Here is a 19702-nt window from a genome sequence, read left to right as displayed (position 1 = left end):
TGAAGCTGGACGAAAACTGCCCAGGGGAAAGTGGGACCTACGAGGGCTGCAGAAGGGTGGCGGGGGCGGTCTCGGGCTCGGCAGGAAGGCGCCACCACCGCCCTCTGCCCGTCCCCAGCGTGCCCCGCCCCGTCCGGGGGCCCTAAGGGCAGGGGCCTGGGCCGTGGGGGAGCCGAGCCAGGGCGGTACCATTCGGAACAGAGAGGGGGGCTGGGAGGGAAGGGAGGAGCCAGGGGTCAGAACCCTGTTGGGGGCGGGGGGGCCACACCCTGGGAAAAAGGCTTGGGCACATCCAGAATGGACCAATCAGCGAGCAAGGCCAGGGTGGCGTCAAGGGGCAGCTCTGGCCAATGGGAAGGGAGAACACTTCGGAGGTTCGGAGGAAGAAAAGAAAAAAAAAAAGCCCCACGAAACAACAATCAAATCCGTTTGGGGGCTTGGAAGGCAGGGAGTGGGAGTCGTTTATAGTACGTTCCAGCGTCTGCCCTCCCCTTGGAAGGATAGGGTCGTTTGCATCACTCGTGGGCCGCGGGGAGCACACGGCGCTGAGGAGGGTCCCGAGAAAGTAGAAAGGGATTGGCCGTTTACTGGGGGCACTTGATTGGGTGCTTCGATTTTGGGGGGGTGGGTGGGACAGAAGTGGCAGCTTTGTGCTCAAAAGAGTGCAAGAGAAGGTTAAGGTCTCTTACAGAGAGGCAGGAATTGGCAGGGGTCCCCCATTCCTCCATACGGGCAGTGTCAGCTAGCAAGTGGATCACAGATTATTTCAAACCAGTGGATAATTTAAAAACACCCCTTGAGCTCTGAACACGATCAACATACTCAGTTCCCTTCCTAGCACAGGGCAGGTTCTTGAGAGGATGAGCAGTGTTAGCCAGGGTCCACAGCTGCCACTGGGAATTTGAGACGTGTGGTGTGGCTTTTGGCTTCAGAGTTAAGTTTAGGGTCCCAGTGCTTACTCGGTCACTAACTGAAATCTTAAACCTATAAAATAAAGGCATTGTGACTAGTTACCATTGAGGTGGAAACTGATTTGGGGAGTGATGGGCTCAGAAAAAAAGAGCCATACTGGTGGGGAGAATTGCAAAAGAAAATTCGTGGAGGGGCAGAACTTTTAACCCAGGATTTCAAATGTCCTCAAAGCTCCTGAAGGTGTATATAAAATGATGTAGGTGTTTGTATTTTTCTGGTGAGGGTTCATAATTTAAAATTTTCATAAGGTTGTGACATAAAAATTGAAAAGGTCTAAAAAGGCAAGAGGTGAAGTGCGCTAGTGGCTCTGTCCTTTCCATATCAGAGGGGGTTTCTCCAATTTCTTGTTAGGAATCTCTGGCTGCAGGGGCCCTTTTGATATATATTATCATCCAAAGAAAGGCAGGTTCCTCGGAACTGAGAAGCTAACCGTGAACTGCCATATAGCAAGGTAATGCCTAAATAAATCATAAACAATGGTGAGGAGTTGACCCTTCATTAGGAAGTAAAGGGAATAGAGCTTTATTTTTGAAAACTCATTTACCTCATCTGTAAAATACTCTAGACTGCAACCTGGGAGGCTCACATATAAATTCTCCATACTGGAGTGTTTGCGGTGTCTCCCTCTGGGTAATCTTCCCAACCCAGGGATCGAACCTGTGTTTCTTGTGTCTCTTACATCTCTTGCATTGGCAGGCGGGTTCTTTACCACTGGCGCCATGTGGGAAGACCAGGACTAGCCCAGAGCAGAATCCGATTGCCTGATTTGTGTATACTGCTGCTATGTTCAGAGGTTGAGAATATACAATATTTAGTTACTATCTCTGACTTTCTAAACTGATTATTTATGGTTATACCTGACATGGACTTAAGGTCATAGGCTAGGGTAACTTCCCTCCAGTCCAATTTAGGACAACTTAGTCCTTGGTAAGAAAATAACAACACAGTAAACATTCCAGTTAAATAGATATAAATGCCTTTATTTCTAAAAGGTGGCTTAACTACACCCATGGTGTGCTAAGCTTGTTTTGGAATCATCTTGCAGCTCCAAGTAAAACCAGGCCAGTGGAGGAACAGTCGGGGCTATTGCTTCCTGGCACCAAGGTGTCACTACTTCAGCAATTCAATCCACACAGTTATTCTCCAGATGTTTTTTGTGACGTATGGAGAGTCGTTTTGGATTCCTCTGTATGACAGAGAGGTCCGACCTTGAGGAAGATCGGTAGCCCACATCCTCTGCTTTGATAGGCTTAATGATATGGCCTGGCTTGGTGACAACCTTGGGCATGGTCAGCTTTTGGAAGGCCCTCTGGGTGTTCCATGTAGATCCTATGGGGGTCTGGATGGTCCTTTCAAATTGTTGATGGTGTGTGAATGGATGCGGAAGCACCTGCACCTGGAAAGGAAGGCAGAGTGACTTGGCCTGAGCCAAGACTGTAAACTCTAATGGCACCTGGCCAGGTAGTTTTAGCACATAAGCCTCAGTCCTACATGATGGCTGTGGTGAGCAGAGCTACCGAGAGGCCAAGGTATGCCCATGCACCCATCTAACCTTAGGAGTGCCAAGCTGCTTGATGACATTTGAGAGGGGCCTAATTGGGATCAGAAACTCCCTTCCCCCAGGCTTGCCCAACAATGGAGGGATGAAAAACCATCCCAACAAGGCCCCAGTGGCAAGAGGAACACTAAGTAGCTGCAGGGTTTCTGGCTCTCAGTGGGTCTTCCTATATAGCATTGTGACTACCAGACATCTGAGTACTGCTGTATCTGTGCCTCTCCTGCCTCTTCATCCCCTTCCTTTTCCTCCCCTTGATTCATAGCATTGATGTTTTGAGGAACCCAAAGATTTACTCCCAAATGCTGAATTCCACCAGGCTATTACACTCAGCTTCATGCTCTTCCCAAGTCTCATTTCTTTGCCCAGGACTCTTTTGCACTCCACCAAAGTGCTGGTTTCAGACTTAAATAATCTTTAAATGCTTCCCCAAATGCCAAAGAGGAGGAAAAAGACATAAGCAGAAAAACGGGGAAGTTACAATCAGTAGTCTCTGGAAATACTCAATGGAACACTCAAAGAGAAGCTTGAGTACTGCCAGGCGGTCCTGGTGGTGGTGAAGGACACAGATTCTTTAGGTTAAGGGAGGGTCTTAGTGGGGTTGACAGAGTATTATTGAAATCATATTTTTCTCCTCTCTTGTGTACCTATTAAATAGCTCCCGCCTCTTTAGAAAGAAAAATACAACTTATTTCAATATTAAACTGACTAGGGTAGATCTCGGGGTCACAGATTTTCAGAACTAAAGGGAACGTAAAGGTCACTGAGTCCCATCTCATTCCCAAGTCCCCTCTATGCATGCTCACACCCCCAGAGCAACCCCTTCTCTCTTTGAACCAGCAGAAAGTTTTTCCTTGAATGGGAATCCTGCCTTTCCTCTAAATTCTGTGTTATGTGGCTGCACTCCACACGAAAGCCTTCAATGCAGTTGAAGGCCATGACTGTGCTCAAGTTTGTTCTCTTGGGTAAACATCCCGAGCTCATTATCATATGATACAGTTTTACATCCTTTCACCGTCCTAAGCAAGTTGGTCATTTTTCTTAGGACATAGGTTAAACCTATAGCCTCCGAACATTACCTGGACTATAAGCACAAGCCTGAAGAACAGCAACTCTTAGCTTTGTGAGACCCATTTGCATCAGCATTTTCTGGGGTACTGGCTGAAAATGCAAACTTGGGGGCCTCACCAGTGCTGCAGATCCACCCACCCAGTAATTAAAACAGCAGAGTCAATCTGGGGAATTATTCATCTCAGAGCCAGTGAAAACAAGAATAGATCTGATCTGTGGTCAAGATCACACACCCCTCTTGACCACAGAGCACTAGAACACTCCTCCCAAGGAGGAGAGCTGGGCAGCGGAAGAGGAGGCTGCTAAATTGCTCTCTATCCCTCACCTGATGAGCTGCTACATGGATGTTCCGCTTCTCATTGATAATCATGTTTGGCAAATTCTTGTCTTTCCTTGGAGGACCCTCAGGCGCTTTAATGAGAAACCTGGAAAGCAGAACAGCAGAGTGTCTGACTAAGAGCATTAAGGACTTAGTCAAAAGGGTGAAGTGGGAGAACCTGGTGCCCTTCTGACAGGCTTTCTTTCCTGTTCTTACCGGCGTCTCTTCTTGGCACTGGGCTTCAGGCCCATACCACCCCACTCGCCCCAGCCAGGCAGAGTCAGGTCCAGGTCCTTTGGCTTACTCGCCTCCACAGCTTCCCTCTTCTCTTTCAAGAAGTCTCTGATGACATCATCCCCAGCAAAAGCTTCCTTTATCATCTGCCTTTGATCTCTCTCTTCTTCATCTTCCTGGGAAGAAACAAGAACAGTTACAGCTTGCCTCCTGAGCCGAGGTTTGTGGCAAGATGGTTGGGTTGTGACATCTTAGCGCCCTCTAGGGGGAAGTGCGGAACAACGATGGTTTTGCATTACAAACCCATCGGCAGCCAACCAAGCTCTCTTCTCTCTAGGGTAAATATCCCTAGCTCCTTATTATAGGACACAATTTAAAACTTTCAAGAAGGAAGCTGCAGGGTGGAGGAAGGAACCAGTCAGTATCAGGAGGGGGAGCTCCAAGTGGGCCTGGCCAGAATGTGGGAGTCCTTCAGTTTATATCCCTGAAAAGACAGGTGCTGGGGTTCCTCACTTGAGCAGTTCCAATGACTTATCAGGGAACCCCAGACCATTTGAGATCCCACTGAGTAGAGCAAAACACCGTCAACAGCTCACTGACTCACTCACCTTTGAGTTGTCCTGCCTGGCATTGGGCCAGAGCTTTGAATGAATCCCTCTGTCCTCTGAGGGCTTTAGAGTCACCCCAGGGAGGATGTGGTGGCTCAGAATTTAAGATGAGGGAGTCTCAGTGGCACTCACATATTTGCATCTATTAAGCTGATGCTGGGACCAGCCTGGGCAATACTATTCCGGACCTCTCAACTACCGCCATGTGCCCCCAGCACAAAACTTCCGATTCTATTGCTCGTGCATCACGCCAGCTCTGATTCCCCCCTACGACCCTGGCTCTGCTCACCAACTCCTGTACAGTCGTGGGAACTGCCAAGGACTTCACGGAAGGCGATTTTGTGGTTAGGAGGTTCTGGAGATCAATCATTTGCTCCTTCCTTTTCTTCTCCTTGGGGGCGCCAATATGATTACTTAGATTCTTCTCCAACTGCAGCCCTTCCACTGCAGTTCTGGGAAGCTCCTTGTTTTCAACACACCCTTCTCTGCCCAGCTCCTCCAGCTCATCCAGAGTCCGAGCTCTCTCTGGCCTCTGCAGCAACATGGGCTCCTCTTCCTCCCTGGCAGGTTCCTCTCTCTGAGCTGTCCTCGCTGAACTCAGTTCTTGCTTCCCTGACTGATGGTTCTCCGCGATGAGTTTGTGAGACAGTGCCCTCAATTCGGACAGCACCTCCTGGCTGCTAGGATCTGGGGGAAGCAATGAAAGGTGTCAGAAAAGTAGGGTGGTGGTGTCTCACAAGCATTTACTGACCTCTTGCTGGGCATGGGGCACCAGGGGAGACAGGCTAATGACGACAAATGGGTAAGAGAAGATGACATTCACTGGATCTCCTGGTGATTTCACTACCTGTCAAGTCACAGGCAATGGAGTTTAGGATTTAAAAACAGTACATCAGAAAGCAGATGTTCTGGGTCCTGTTCCCAGCTTTGTCAGTGACTCTGTATAAGTAGAGCCGTGGCTTAATTTGCCCAGAGAGTAGGCTCTACTTGGGAGGATCGCTCCAAATTCCACATTTTTATTAAAAAAGCTGTTTTAGCAACTGGCTTCTAAAAGCAACTTTGTTGTCATTTATTGAGTTGGCCAAAACGCCCAGATTTTTCTGTTGCAAATTACAGGAAAAACCCAAAGGAACTATGTGGCCAACACAATATTATTTGTAATTTCTAAAAACTGTGATGTCCTGTTTGTAATTTACACCATAATTTTCTACTTGTAAAAACTGTATCCAGCACTGTTTTACCTTAAAGCAGCATCTCACAACCTGCTGTGGCAGTCAAGTGGCTCGCACTTTCCAGCCACCAGGGCCATCTGAGCAAAGCAAACACCGCTAGTCTCTGAGAGCCCTGAGGGAGACATGGCCGTGACAAGCTTCAAGACGGTACCCTGCGTTGACTCAAGTTGCTTCTATTCCCAAGTTCATCCTTCTCTCTAGCTCTGGCTTGAAGTCAATGGCACAAGCTACTTAGATCTGACCTGAGGATATGTGTGTTTATTGTCAAGGATCAACTTTCCTTGCTCATTTTGTTTGGGGTCCATGCCTTCCCACTATTTCAGGATACTATTTCCCCAAGGGTTTGAGATTTTTCATGTTTATCATCTGTGTGTGCTAAGTTGCTTCAGTCGTGTCAGACTCTTTGCAACCCCATGGACTGCAGCCCGCCAGGCTCCTCTGTCCGTGGGAGTCTCTAGGCAAGAATACTGGAGTAGGTTGCCATGTCCTCCTCCAGGAGATCTCTCTGACCCAAGGATCAAATCCACATCTCTTATCTACCTTTCATTCCACAACTGTTTGATATATTTCACTAGATAGGTGGTTTTAGAGGGGTCTGGGAGGAACCATCCTGGCCTGTGCCTAGTGCTTTCTATAATCCTCTCAGAAGTGACTGCTTATAATTACTAACCCTGGAACTCTTTAGCTGAAAACCCCAAGTAAAAGTCCCCCAATACATTCTAAACAGCTCTAAAACAATTTTTTTTAAACCATGGAAAAACAGAATCTTGTCAAGTAAATGCATTCATTATTCTTTTAGGAAATATAATTGGACCCGAGAATCTGACCAGACCAGGTGATTTCTGAGTGTAGTTAGTTTCCTGAGCAGGCTTTATAATGCCCTGCTTTGTCTCCAGAACGCGAACTCCAACCTGCCTCAAGGGTGCCAAGGCTGCTAATATATATAGTATGCAAATCGAGTCTGAGCATAGGGTAACAATTCTAATTTACCCTGTACCTTGTAGTCAGTCATTCACTCCTATCTAGAAAGCCACACCCCACATCAACATATCAACCAGCATTAACAGAGTGCTAAAAATGCCACTCCTCCTCCACAAACAAAGCAGACAACTGCAGTGATGATCTGAAGACATTGTACAATATCTCAAAATACACCTTTGCGTCTGTGGGTGTGAACGATTTTCAGATTTGCCAGCCCACCACACGCACCGCTCTCTGGCTTGCGGGTCCCAGTGATGTTAACTCCCGCCCCTCCTTCAAGGATGGTGTACTTCTTTCTGAAGACCGAACATACTCTAGAGCCATGCGGATGCCCGCTTATGAAATGCCTCTGAAGAAAAACGGTCATTACGAATGTATTCAGTCTTCAGGAACCCATGGCACTCTCTTGAAAGGCCCTAGAGCCTCATCTCCGCAGTGCGGGGGGGCGGGCACAGTTTTCCTCTCAGGTGGCCAAGAGCACAAGCACTGGGCAGCACCCCCACCCCCCCGCGGCGTACCACTGCTCACCCTTTGTCACAGGCCTGTGCACTGGCTCTGCCATGTGGTTGAGCTCAGACTTCTGTCTAAGCGATCGCCTTTCCTCAAACTCTTTCAAGAGAGTTTCTTCCTCCCCTGCTCTTTCTTCCTCACTTTCAGAAGGCTCCTGGGCTTCAGGCTCAGTAGGATCTTTCAGGTCTTTCTGGACCTCAGCCTCTTTGGCATCAATGAAGTGATTCCGGAACATCCAGGGGTTCAGTCCGTTTATCTGCACCCCATTCACCATGTCAGGGACAAGAAGTTCTTCCTCTTCCTCCTGGCCTTCCTCCTCTTCCTCACTCTCAGAGGCCGCCTGGACCTTCTGCGTCAGCTCTTTGTTCCTGGCCAGCTGTTCCTGCATAGCCTGGCGAGCCTGGGGGAAAGTCATAGCATGAGCACCTGTCATTAGTGACTGCAGTCACACCTCTCCCAGTCCACTCCTCAGAGCTGCCTCCTCTCAATCTTCCTGGTACCTACCATTTAAACTGCTTATACACCATTGTGTTAACAGGTATGGAACAAAAGGGAAGACAAATTCTTTGTCCTCAAGGAATTGACATGTGAAACAAGTTTTTTTTTTTTTAAAAACACACACAACTCCTCTCTTCTTTAACTGGACTTGCCTTTGGTGCTGTTTCCCTTTCATCTCTCCTTTTCCACCTTGTTCCTGGTCATTTTCCTCTCTGCCTGAGAAATTTTCTGATGCCTTTTTAGACTCCTGGTTTTTCATTCATCCACATGGCTTTTTTCCCAACTCTGCTTCTGCTAGCATCCTTATGGAGTATTTTGCCTTTCTTTCCTCCAATTCCATATATCCTTTCACCCTGATGGTGTCTTACCTCCAGGTCATATTTGGCCATAATTGCCTTTGATTTTGCCCATTTCCCACTGTTCTGGTGCTTAAGGCTCATTCGCTCCTGGAAAGAAAGGGCACAGTGAGCTCCTTATTGCTTTTCAGGGAAAGCAGGTTCAAGGCTTGGGGGCCAGAGGCAGCCTCACCATCATTCTGGCCTTGTCAAGTTTTTCCAGTTCTTCCAGTGCTGCAGCAGGATTGACCTTCTGCAGCTTCTCAAAATCTTTTAAGGCTTGCTTGGCCTTTCCTTTCTTCAGAATTCTGTGATACCTATAGGGTGAGAGAGGTACGAGGGAAGAGATAGAGCTGAACCACTGGTGCCACACATATAAGTGCCTCCACCACTCGAGGGGTCTCCTAGTGCCAGGGATGGACTGAATGTCACAGAGCTAGCTGACTGCAGGGAGCCGGCTGGAGACCTGCGAGGCTTGGTGGGACCCTCAGTCCCTGCAGCCCCAAGGACAGACCTCCACAAATGAGTCCCCTCCACTTCTAGAACACAAACACAAGGGAAGAGCAGAACATGATCCCAAAGGCAAAAAAGGCAGGAAAGAAGCCCTACTGGCTTCATAGCTGTTGAAGTCAGAGCTCATTCGGCAGAACCACTCCGTGATGGCCTGGAAGGGAATAAAAGTAACTGAACAGTCCTGTTTTTAGCAAATCCAAGATGGAAAGCCAAAGCCAGAGGAGCAGGCACCACTGAAGCAGGCAAAACTCTGAGGTTGGTTTGAGGAGAAAAGAGGCCAGTCACTCCTCTTTGGGACTTTTCCTACAGGACCCCACAGCTGCCATGGGAAAGGTTTTCTCCTAAGGACTTGTGATTAGCCATGCCACTTTCCCATGGAACCCAAGGCTGGTTCACAGGGGTTTCCTTACTTTTTGCTTTTGATTCTCTTCTCTCTTCGAGCCCTGGCCTCATAGTAGGACTGCAGGGCCCGGGCCCTTTGAAGCTCTGCTCGGCGCATCTTGACCTACAACAAATGACATTTACAGTGGCCCCTAGGATTGATGGCAAATGCCAGGAGAAACAGAGCATGCCTGGGTGGATCAAAGGGCTTAGCACACTTACCTCTTCCAGGCTCATAGCTTTGAGAGAGGCCTTTTCCACGGGAGTCAGTAAAGGGTCTGTCACGGGCTGCTTGTTCTTATGGAGAAGATTAAAAATCTCATGCTCCAGGGGAGTTCCTGCCTTAAGGAGGTAACAGAACACTCTAAGTCTTAAGTCATGCTCCTACAGTCTCCCTCTTTACAATCCTTTGGCCATCTACTCTGACATAGTGATTGGAATCACAAACTGGACAGGATGAGCTGTTACAGCAAAAGAAGGGGGTTCTAGGCTTGCTGTGCAAGAGTGCAGATAAAGCCTTACATTTTATTCTGATTTAAGGTAACTTCGGCAAGGGGCCTCTGAAGTTACTCTCTAATATTACCGAGGGAATCACTCTGTGTTCAGATGACCAATATATATAAACCAATACCATTCTCTTAAGAATCAAAGCAGGATGCTCTTAAGGTAAATGCCTGCAGGACAGAGGAACAGCAGTAACAAATTGTCAGTCTAGAGAGTTGCAAAACAAAATGGTCCCTGAATTCTTATTTATATATGAAGCAGATTACTCCTAACACAAAGTTAGGGACCTCAGATCTGTATCAGCCTCCCTCTAAGAATGTTTCCAGAGGAAAGGGGAGGTTAGGTCTTAAGATGAGCACAAAAAGACACCGCCTTTAACAAAATGACCTCCAGGTAATTAGCCTGCTTCCTGACAGTTCCAATTTAACTCTAGTCAATTTATAACTCGGCTCTGACGCTTCACTTTCCAGATAACTTTGCATGCTAGGTGGTGTCTACGCTAATGAAACGAAATGGACTGTGAACCAGTGACTTCACATGTCAACAAAAGACCCCATTTGCTGCTTGACTGATATTGTAAGGATGGCTAAAACAATCAGGCTGATCATGTCATGGTCCACTTTGGCAAGGCATAAAGATAGCCCTGGGCAAGAGCCAGTTTCGAACCGCATGCACATATTTTATGTGGTTTTCTTGAAAAGCCATATATATCACAGTCAGTGTTAAACTTACAAATATCTGGACAAATGCATAAACACACATCATCCCATGTTACACTACCCTACTGATCGAACCATAAACCTATCCTACTGAATAGTAAAGGTGCATGTTCTTCCATTTTTAGTATTTGCAGTAGTGATCAATCACAGGCTGTAAAGTGATTTATATTACAATGTTGTAATCTCCCTCTGATTCAATTCAATTTACAAACACTTATTGATTGTAGCTACATTCCAGGCACTTGTGTGGGGTGCTATGAATACACAATTAATTAAGATAGTTCCTGTCCTCAGAGCTCATAGCCTTTCAGAGGAAAGAGACACTGCACCACCACCACCGTGATGGGTTAAAAGTCCATAGGAGTAATCAGAGAGGAAGGACAATTCTCATTAGATGGGGTAGGCTTGGGGAAGGAAGAGACTTTCTGAATTAGGCTTTGAGGCATCAGCACAATTCTATAAGGAGGGGAAAAAAAACTAAAGGGAGAGATGTGTATAAGCAAAACACAGATCTAGGGAAGGGAAAGATATGTTAGGGAACAATGCATTGTCCAGTGTAGCTAAGATGCCAGGTACTTCTGTCTTATTCTGTAAGTGGAGAGCCTTTTGAAGAATTTTAAGCAGAAAAGTAACAACTGGTGCTGTGTTTTGGAGAGAAAAGCCTGCTGACTGTGTAAGGGGTTCTATGGAAAGTGTCAAATGAAAATGAGGCAAGGAACCAGGGCTGTGAGACAGAATTACAGGACTCACCCCCTGCGTGGGCTGGAGGTTGAGGGGAGGAGTTATGTCGCTGACTGAGGTGCAGCATGAGGGTCACAGTGCAGCTTAAGTGTCTGGTGAAGGAAAATACTAGGCGCGTGTGTCAAGTTTAGGTGTGCAGGGGAGACCCAGGCAAGGCCTGTGAGTCATGTGGAACATGGGTCCAGAAATCAGGAGTTGACAGTGATATGTACCATGTTTACAGCCCAAGAATAGACTAAGAAAGTCAGATAAAAACCAAAACAGACACGAAAACAACAGCAAGCCTATGTTCCAAGACAGCAGTTGTAATCACGGTATGTTAACGGTGTCAAATAGACTGAAGACGCAGAGGACCTGGGATGTGGCCATTGGGAGGCCCCTCACTAATGCATTTTGAAAAGAGTTTCAGGAAGGTAGTAGGGAAGAGGGTGGCAGAACAGGGACCAGCTCTTTCCAAAGCATGTTCCTCATCAGCCTACAAGGTTTACTTCATTTTTGTAAAGTTTAGAATTCAGTGGATTTGATTTTTAATAAAATCAGTTTGTCCTCTAAGTCAAACGGCTTTCTTTACCATCTTTTCATAGCATTTAAAAGGCTGTCTGGCGTACACTGTGGTCTGCCCAACTCTCAGAGGGGCATGTGCTATTTTCTAGCAACCAGACCCTGCCAACACCCCCCAGCCCCACCCCCAGGAACACTGAGAAAGGAAGGTTTTGAGGAGCACACTTCTGGAAATGGTGGTGCCAGCTGCTAGGGAAGGGAAGGAAGGAGTGGGTGGTAAGTTACCTTACCTCATTTCTAGCACTTTGCCGTTTACAAATGCTTTCTCACACATTGTCCCTTTTAATGCTTCTCAGCTAGAGTCAAATGGAATTTTAGGTAGCTGGACCAAAACTGTAAGTGCTGACTTTTTAGATTCTCTATTTCCAGGAACACTAGTATACTGTTAGCCCCTGGGCTCTGCCCTCTAAGGTGCTACTAGCCACCAAGGACCCCCTGACTTTCTCTGTGCCATGTTGGTATAATTTCTCAAAAATGAACCTCAGACTGGCTGCACCATTCTCAGTGCAACCCCTCCCCTACCATCTCATCTTTAATGACCAATTTGGCATTTGCCTGCCACCTCCAAGATCACACCAGCATTTGGAAAAAGCAAGGTGCAGAACAGTGTGGAGTAGATTACTACTACTTTTTTTATTTTAAAAAATGAGATAAACATAAATATATCCATAAAACTTTTAATTTAATAAGAACAAATAACTTGTAGGAGTAGTGGCCTCTGGGTGGGGGTGCAGGGGTAAAAATGAGCGGATGGGGACGGGGTGGGGTCAAATGCTACATTTCTTCTATACTTATTTTCAAATCCTGCAAATAGTATTACCTCTTAACATTTTTTTTCCTAACGTCTCCCTTCCATCCTGCAGCCACACTTTAAACCTGATCTCATTTTCATGTGGAAAAGGAAGCATCCTAGAAAGAGAATGGTGGTGACTTTCAATAACAACATCAGAAACAGAGTTTATCCCCATAATAAGCAACACCTTGCTCAATGTCTAGCTAAGGCAGCAAGCCATGTTTACTTTGATGAGCTTTAATTATCTCAACTTCCTCACACATACGACACCATTTTGGGATTTACAGAAAGCAGAGAAACCATCTATCCAGGGTTTGCATGCTGCTGTTTTGGACTATCTTTCTGCTGAAGACAGAACACCCCCTTATAGACTCCATAATCAATGGTGTATTGGAAAAGGCTAGCTGTTCTGAAGTTGTTCAGACTAAACACTGACACTTCAGGGACAACATGAGATTACTAACTTTTTAATTTTTCCATTAGCATAACTACTATTCCACCTCTGGCCCCATCATTTACCACCACCATTTCATAACAGATAAGTTATTTCAGCACCATTAAAGTGGAAAGAATAACTTCATAATAAAAAATAGCTGACAACCCCACACCATCATATTCACAATTATCCTTACAGTTCAGATGACTGAAAATTTTGCCTGAGATCAGTGTTTGGGAAACCCAGCTCTAAAATATAATTTTTATTTTCTGCAGCTCAGTCATAATGAGTTACTTGCTAAGATTCTAGTCATTATCACCAATCTGCTATATTTTAATGTGGTGTTTCTTTTCAAGTAAACTTCATTTCTGCTGCTCACATATCCCACCTAAGGCATCATTAATGCTGCCAGGTTCCTGACTCTCCCCAGATCAGAATGCTAGCTGTAAAAGCTTTTAAAAAACCAGGGTGTGAAAAAGAAAACATCATGATGTTCCTTCTCTATTGGCAAATCAGACGTCGTCACACAAAAACATGGAGATAATCATGTATGTGTGGGGGAGGAGGGCTCCCTGGTGGCTCAGAATACCTCCCTGGTGGTAAAGAATCTGCCTGCTACTGCAGGATTGGAGAAGGCAATGGCACCCCACTCCAGTATTCCTGCCTGGAAAATCCCATGGGCGGAGGAGCCTGGTAGGTTGCAGTCCATAGGGTCGCTAAGAGTCGGACATGACTGAGCGACTTAAAATTTCATTTTTCACTTTCATGCATCAGAGAAGGAAATAGCAACCCACTCTGGTGTTCTTGCCTGGAGAATCCCATGGATGGGCAAGCCGGGTGGGCTGCCCGTCTATGGGGTTGCACAGAGTCAGATACGACTGAAGTGACAGCAGCAGCAGCTACTGCAGGAGACGTGGGTTCGATTCCTGGGTTGGGAAGATCCCCTGGAGAAGGAAATGGCAACCTGCTCCAGTATTTTTGCTTGGGAAACCCCATGGACAGAGGAGCCTGGCAGGCTACAGTCCATGGGGCAGCAGAGTCGGACACAACTCAGGGACTAAACAACAACAACCACCATGTAAGGGGCACTCCAAGCTGAGGAAGGGTGAGCTACTGCCTATGAATCTTGCTCTCCCACCCCCTCCCTTTCTAATCACTCAACTAAAATGACCACAGCTGCCATTCCTGCTTAACATGTCTAAAGAGACCAACTGCAGGCTCTGCAATGTCCATGCTGTGTGACCTCACCTTTCAAGGGGCACTAACCTTCCAGCCACTGACCACATGTTCGATGGGAGCAAAGGCTGACTGGGGCTTGCTCAGGGGAAAAACCAGCTGCTCTGCTTGCCGGTTCTTCAGAACGACAGGATCCCATTTGGAGAGGATTTGGGAGCTTTTATTGAATGCCACTTCTCTGTGGATCTGAAACAGGCAAAAGCACACAGAAAGAAAGAGCCACGAAATGAAGCATTAAATTCAAAAGAACCAGCAGGAAATTAGGAGGCCCACGTTACTCAGTCCAAGAATCAGGATGCTAGAGATTAGCTCTTGCTTACTTACTTCTCAGGACTGCACTTGCCCTGAGATTAGTTTTAATCTTTTCCAAGGTGAGGCAACCACAACTTGCCCTCCTCCCACTTCTCAGGCCTTCCCCGCTTCTCATCTTGCCCTTTTTTTCTTGGTCAGTTTCTTCCCCTTTAGTGGACATTTTCTTTGACTTACCCGCTCAATCTCTTCTCTGTGAAGTGGTAACTCCACAGTCTTCTTCGATTTCACTCGATTTAGCTGCTTTTTCACAGCAGCCAATGAGGATGAAGTTTTAACAGGCTCAAGCAGATCTGAAAGGACCAGCTTTTCTCCTGATCCTGTAGAAAGGCCAAATTTTCTGGTCAGACTGAGAATTGAGACAAAACCTCAGCATCACCTCAGCAGAAAGTGCTGGTAGCCAGGCAGGTGTGCAGGGAAGCAGGAATAGCCCTCTTACTTCCATCACTAGCTAGAGTGATGACACTGCTTTCCTACACATCCCCAAACGTGTTGAAGTGTAGAAGACAGAAAACTATTTAAAACAGTCATTTGCTTTTCTCCTGGTCTTTCTGGTTCCACGCTTGACCACTGCAATTCATTCTTCACACAATAGCCAGTGTTTTGAAACTGTAAATCACAGGATGTCATGATCCTGCAGAAAGCCCTTCAATGACTCCCCATTATCCTCGCAGCTCAGTGGGTAAAGAATCTGCCTGCAATGAAGGGGACGCAGGTTTGATTCCTGGGTCTGGAAGATCCCCTGGAGAAGGAAATGGCAAACCATTCCAGTATTCTTGCCTGGAGAATCCCATGGACAGAGGAGCCTGACAGGCTACAATCCATGGGATCACAGAGGTCAGACACGATTCTTCGTGACTAAACCACCACCCTGTCTGCCTCTCCAACCTCAAGTTATCTGCAATGGAGGATGGTCCAGCCACACTGACCTTGCTCCTCTTCTTCAAACATGCTGACCATGTTATCTCCCTCAGTGCCTTTGCACCAGCTGCTCCCTCACCTGGAACACTACTCCCTATCTCTGCATGCTTGACTTTTCTCATTATTCAGATCTCAGTTTAAGTTTTGCCTCTTCAGAGGCATTTCATTCATGCCTAGCCAAAGGAAAGTAGCTGCTTAGTCACCTGACTGTATCATTTTGTTATAATTAGCTTACTGTTTCACTGCCTTAGAATGTAAGCCCCAGGAGGTCCGTCACTTATTCTTTGCTGCTGCTGCTAAGTCGCTTCAGTCATGTCCGACTCTGTGCGACCCCACAGACGGCAGCCCACCAGGCTCCCCCGTCCCTGGGATTCTCCAGGCAAGAACACTGGAGTGGGTTGCCATTTCTCTTTCCAATGCATGAAAGTGAAAAGTGAAAGTGAAGTCGCTCAGTCGTGTCCGACTCCTAGCGACCCCATGGACTGCAGGCTACCAGGCTCCTCCGTCCATGGGATTTTCCAGGCAAGAGTACTGGAGTGGGTTGCCATTGCCTTCTCCGCACTTATTCTTTACTAAACCAATTCTGAAACTCATACATAGTAGAGGTACATACAGTAAGTATTTGTTGAATGGGTAAGCTTGGGAGAATGGAAAAGGCAATGGCACCCCACTCCAGTGTTCTTGCCTGGAAAATCCCATGGACAGAGAAGCCTGGTAGGCTGCCGTCCCTGGGGTCGCTGCGAGTCTGACATGACTGAAGCAACTTAGCAGCAGCAGCAGCAGCAAGCTTAGGAGAATACATTGTTACCAGTGCTGAAAGGTTACATTAATGATTACTAGAAGTGCCTAACTCATTCACTTTGCCTAAGTTGTGAATACAGTGGGAAAGATTTGGCACCCAGACTCAGTATCAAGTGAAAATCTCAACTCTGCTATTTACTAGATCATATATTCTCAATTGGGGTGATATTATTCCCCCACCCAGGGGTAAAAATTAGTTCTTGGGTCAGTGGGCATAAGGGGAAAAAAAAAAAACTTAGATACAGTTAGCTCATTAAGTCCTATGGCAGATCTTGACTGTGGCCTTTTCATTTTCTTTTAGAAATGGAAGAAATTCAAGAGCATCCGATTACCCTTCTTCATTCACTCATGGATAAGTATGTATGGTATGATTCACTAACCACATCAAAAATAGCTGGAAAGAGGGTGCCAAGGGGAAGTAGACCATTATGCTTTTGGAATGCCACAAGGTCCATGCAGACAGTTTCCTTTGTTAACTTACCTTCAGAACTTACACTGAACTCTGACACCTTCAGACTAGCCTCAGACCTCTCAGCCAATTTCTGCCTGAAATTAAGAAAAACAGAAAGATACATCCTGAATGGATGAATATATCCATGATAGAGAATGGATACATTCTACTGGCGAACAAACACCTCTCTTCAAACAATGCTTTGGTTTCACATTTACTCTAGAATTAGGATTTGTCACAAAATAACCAGGAAATCTGTTCCTAAGCTGGACACAGTAGTTTAACCATCTCTTAATGAAAACAGCCACTCAAAAACACAAGGCAATGCAAGGTAGGCATAGTGAAAAAGGTATTGGACTTGGATTCAAACATGTCTGGATCTGAATACCCGATCTGCCACTTATTTGAGTGACTTTGGGACATGTCAATACCCAATCTGCCACTTATTCGAGTGACTTTGGGACATGTCAATCTTATTTTCTATTTGAAGAAGCTGATGTGCAAAGGATTTATCTACAGTCTCTAAAGTACATGCTCTTAACAATGATGCTGAAAAATGTTGTCTTCGGCACAGAATAAATGTTAGCTGCAGATAAGTCCCATGGAATCAGCTAGTTAGATATGTCCATATTGAAGGGAATGTTACCTATCCTTTCCATTAAGTGAACTGATTGATTCCAGAAGCTTCTGATGCTTTCTTTCTCCATCATTGTCCCCCTGGAAACAGAAAAAGGAAGAACCATCAGAATGATGAGGGGAGGGAAAAGACAGTATGGAAATTGAGGCCCATGTAAAATATCCCATTCTTTTGGTCAGTGGAGAACTGGGAAATCAGATGAGGTCTGGCGTGCAGGCATTCCAGCTCAAACAGGAAGAACTGCTTCAAAAAGCCAAATTTCCCCACTGTAAGGAATATAGAGCCTTAGTAACCAGGAACTAATGCCATGCTTCTGTCTTAACTGGTTTTAAGAAAAGTGTCATGAGAATAATATTTCTGTATAGAATATATAGTGTGATCTGACATGGGAAACTTGACATAAAAAAAGCCAATATAAATAGTTTTCTCAAGAGAATAATTCCTATAGCAGCTACCCAGCTTAATTATGCTTGTGTATATTTCAGTCATAAAATCAAGTAACTCTCTATGGAAATCCAAACTTGGAAATAGGGAAATCATATGGCACACCCCCCCAAGTGGTACCACTGAGCCCCCTCTCCAGAAACTACACTCAGCATCTCAGCATCAAGCTGCCATAGGTTTAACTGTGTCTGTGAGCATCTATGATTTATCTTGATTTATTTTGTGTTTCCATTAGCAAGGTATGTCCTTGCTTTATGCCACTTCTTTGCTTTATGCCATTTTGGCTTAGGTTTCGTACGAATGCTCTAATTTGGAAACCTGTAAAGGTCTGGCATGCTGCCATTCATGGGGTCGCAAAGAGTTGGACATGACTGAGCAACTGAACTGAACTGTAACTTATTTGTGAGACCTGAACAAGTATAAACAACGTTGCCACCCCTTTTCCTTCCATGAAGTGTGCCCTCTACTGCAATTGTGAAACAAAAGGGAAAGTGGAAAAGGCAGTTTAGCAGGTGTCACTCACTTCATCTTCACTGGTGCTCAAGGGGTAGTCTTTTGGCAAATTCTCTAGTTTTTTCTGTTGGTTAGAAGCCAGAAGGTTGCTAAAGGAGATAAAAGAGAAATACTATCACTTGAAGGAATTTTTCTTATATTGAAATTATCTCTAAAACATAACTTCAGTTCTCACTACAGAATAGTCTTATCCCCTGGAAGAGGTGCAAACCAAGTAGTACTGAGCATCTTTGGAAATTTTCCAAAACATAAAATCTGGACTACAAAAGGCAGGCATCACCTGTTAGAAGGTGAGCAGTGTTAGTAACACCCATACAAAACTGCACGAAAATGGAAAGATCTAACACTCTTCAGTGACTGATTAGCACTGCCATTTCCCACGGACCTCTGGAAGGCTATAAAAATGTCAGACCCTAGGTAAGGTGGCAGAAGATGCTGTTGCTGGCCCTTGAGGCAAAGCAACTTCACCACTAATATTTCTAAGCATCTGCCACAAGGAAGACACCTGTATAGGTGCTGCTTACTCAAAAGTGACATCTTGATCACTTGTTCTCAGAAATCGAAAAACATGGAATTGGAAGAAAGCAGCTGGAGCTTGCTCAGCAAAGTAGGTACTTAATTAAAATGTCGTGGATGACTCCAATTAACAAAGGTTTCCAAGATAAGGCGAGTTTATAACGAAGTCACTGCCTGCGCAGTAGGCGGAAACACTCCGCACCAGCGGCATCAAAAGGAGTCACGTGATGAGGAAAGTGCTACATATTAACTTAGCTGGAGACGGAGAAACTGCAACAGGACCAACAGGGATGAGACTAAGAAGATGGAGAGCGGAGGGGGCGAATTAAATTAACAGGGCTTTTTAAAGGGTGGATCATGGAAACAGTAATGAATGGTAAGATCCTGGGAGGGGAACAACTGTAGATGGCTCTGTTTCTCAAAAGCTGGGAAAACCGACCCCCAGCGAGGCTCAGACCCTCTCCCCGACCGCTACCCCTCACCTCTCCGCAGCCTGGTTCGCGCTCATCTCAGCAGCCTGTCTCTCACATGGACCAGGAGCGGAAGTCGAAAGGAAAGCGATTTCCGCACCGGCCGCAAAGCAATTTCGGGTTCCGCCAATCACGCGCGGCTAGCGGCGTCACTTCCGGCCCACCTCGAGGTGTGCAAGGAACTAAGCAGTTCGGGAGGCGCCCAAGGCGAATCGGGAGTCTGGAGGAAAAAGCCTGTCGGCGGGTGGAGCTCTGCTCTCCCCACCCACCTCTCAGCTCTTTGGCTCGTCCGCGTCCGTCTTCCCGGCCCCGGGTTTCCAGGCCGCCCGGGCGGGTGAGGTTGGCACGAGGCTGCCGCGCTCTTGGGGACCGGGCTGAGCCTTCGTGGCCCTGCCTGATCCAAAAGGAGAGGCTCCAGCGTCTGTCGGTGATCGACAGCGT

At 46.3% G+C, this 19702-nt stretch overlaps 1 protein-coding gene across 1 annotated transcript; it reads right to left on the bottom strand.

The window, feature by feature from the left end:
• Positions 1–1931: 1931 nt before the first annotated feature.
• UTP14A (UTP14A small subunit processome component) lies at positions 1932–19402 on the bottom strand. The gene is made up of 15 exons (XM_055393338.2): positions 19274–19402; positions 18286–18364; positions 17328–17398; positions 16712–16776; positions 14686–14828; positions 14230–14385; positions 9432–9551; positions 9239–9333; positions 8509–8632; positions 8349–8426; positions 7501–7882; positions 5049–5446; positions 4134–4327; positions 3924–4023; positions 1932–2368 (listed from the first exon to the last, which is right to left on the bottom strand). The coding sequence occupies exons 1-15, from the start codon at positions 19297–19299 to the stop codon at positions 2096–2098; spliced, it is 2304 nt and encodes a 767-aa protein (XP_055249313.2). The 5' UTR covers positions 19300–19402; the 3' UTR covers positions 1932–2095.
• Positions 19403–19702: the final 300 nt, after the last annotated feature.

This window comes from Moschus berezovskii, chromosome X, assembly GCF_049115385.1.
Source record: "Moschus berezovskii isolate FMDL1 chromosome X, NW_MosBer_1.0, whole genome shotgun sequence".
In the NCBI taxonomy this organism is placed as follows: Eukaryota; Metazoa; Chordata; class Mammalia; order Artiodactyla; family Moschidae; genus Moschus; species Moschus berezovskii.
Note: the sequence above shows the minus strand (reverse complement) of the source record. Positions and strands in the feature narration are given on the sequence as shown.

Bases quoted from the DNA above. Each gene is read 5' to 3' on its own strand.
- UTP14A (XM_055393338.2), bottom strand. From the start codon at position 19,299: ATGAGCGCGAACCAGGCTGCGGAGAG. The intron at 9,552-14,229 runs GTTAGTGCCCCT...TACCTCCTTAAG, and splicing joins ATGTGGTCAGTGGCTGGAAG to GCAGGAACTCCCCTGGAGCA. The intron at 2,369-3,923 runs GTGAGGGATAGA...CTTCCTTTCCAG, and splicing joins TCCATGTAGCAGCTCATCAG to GTGCAGGTGCTTCCGCATCC.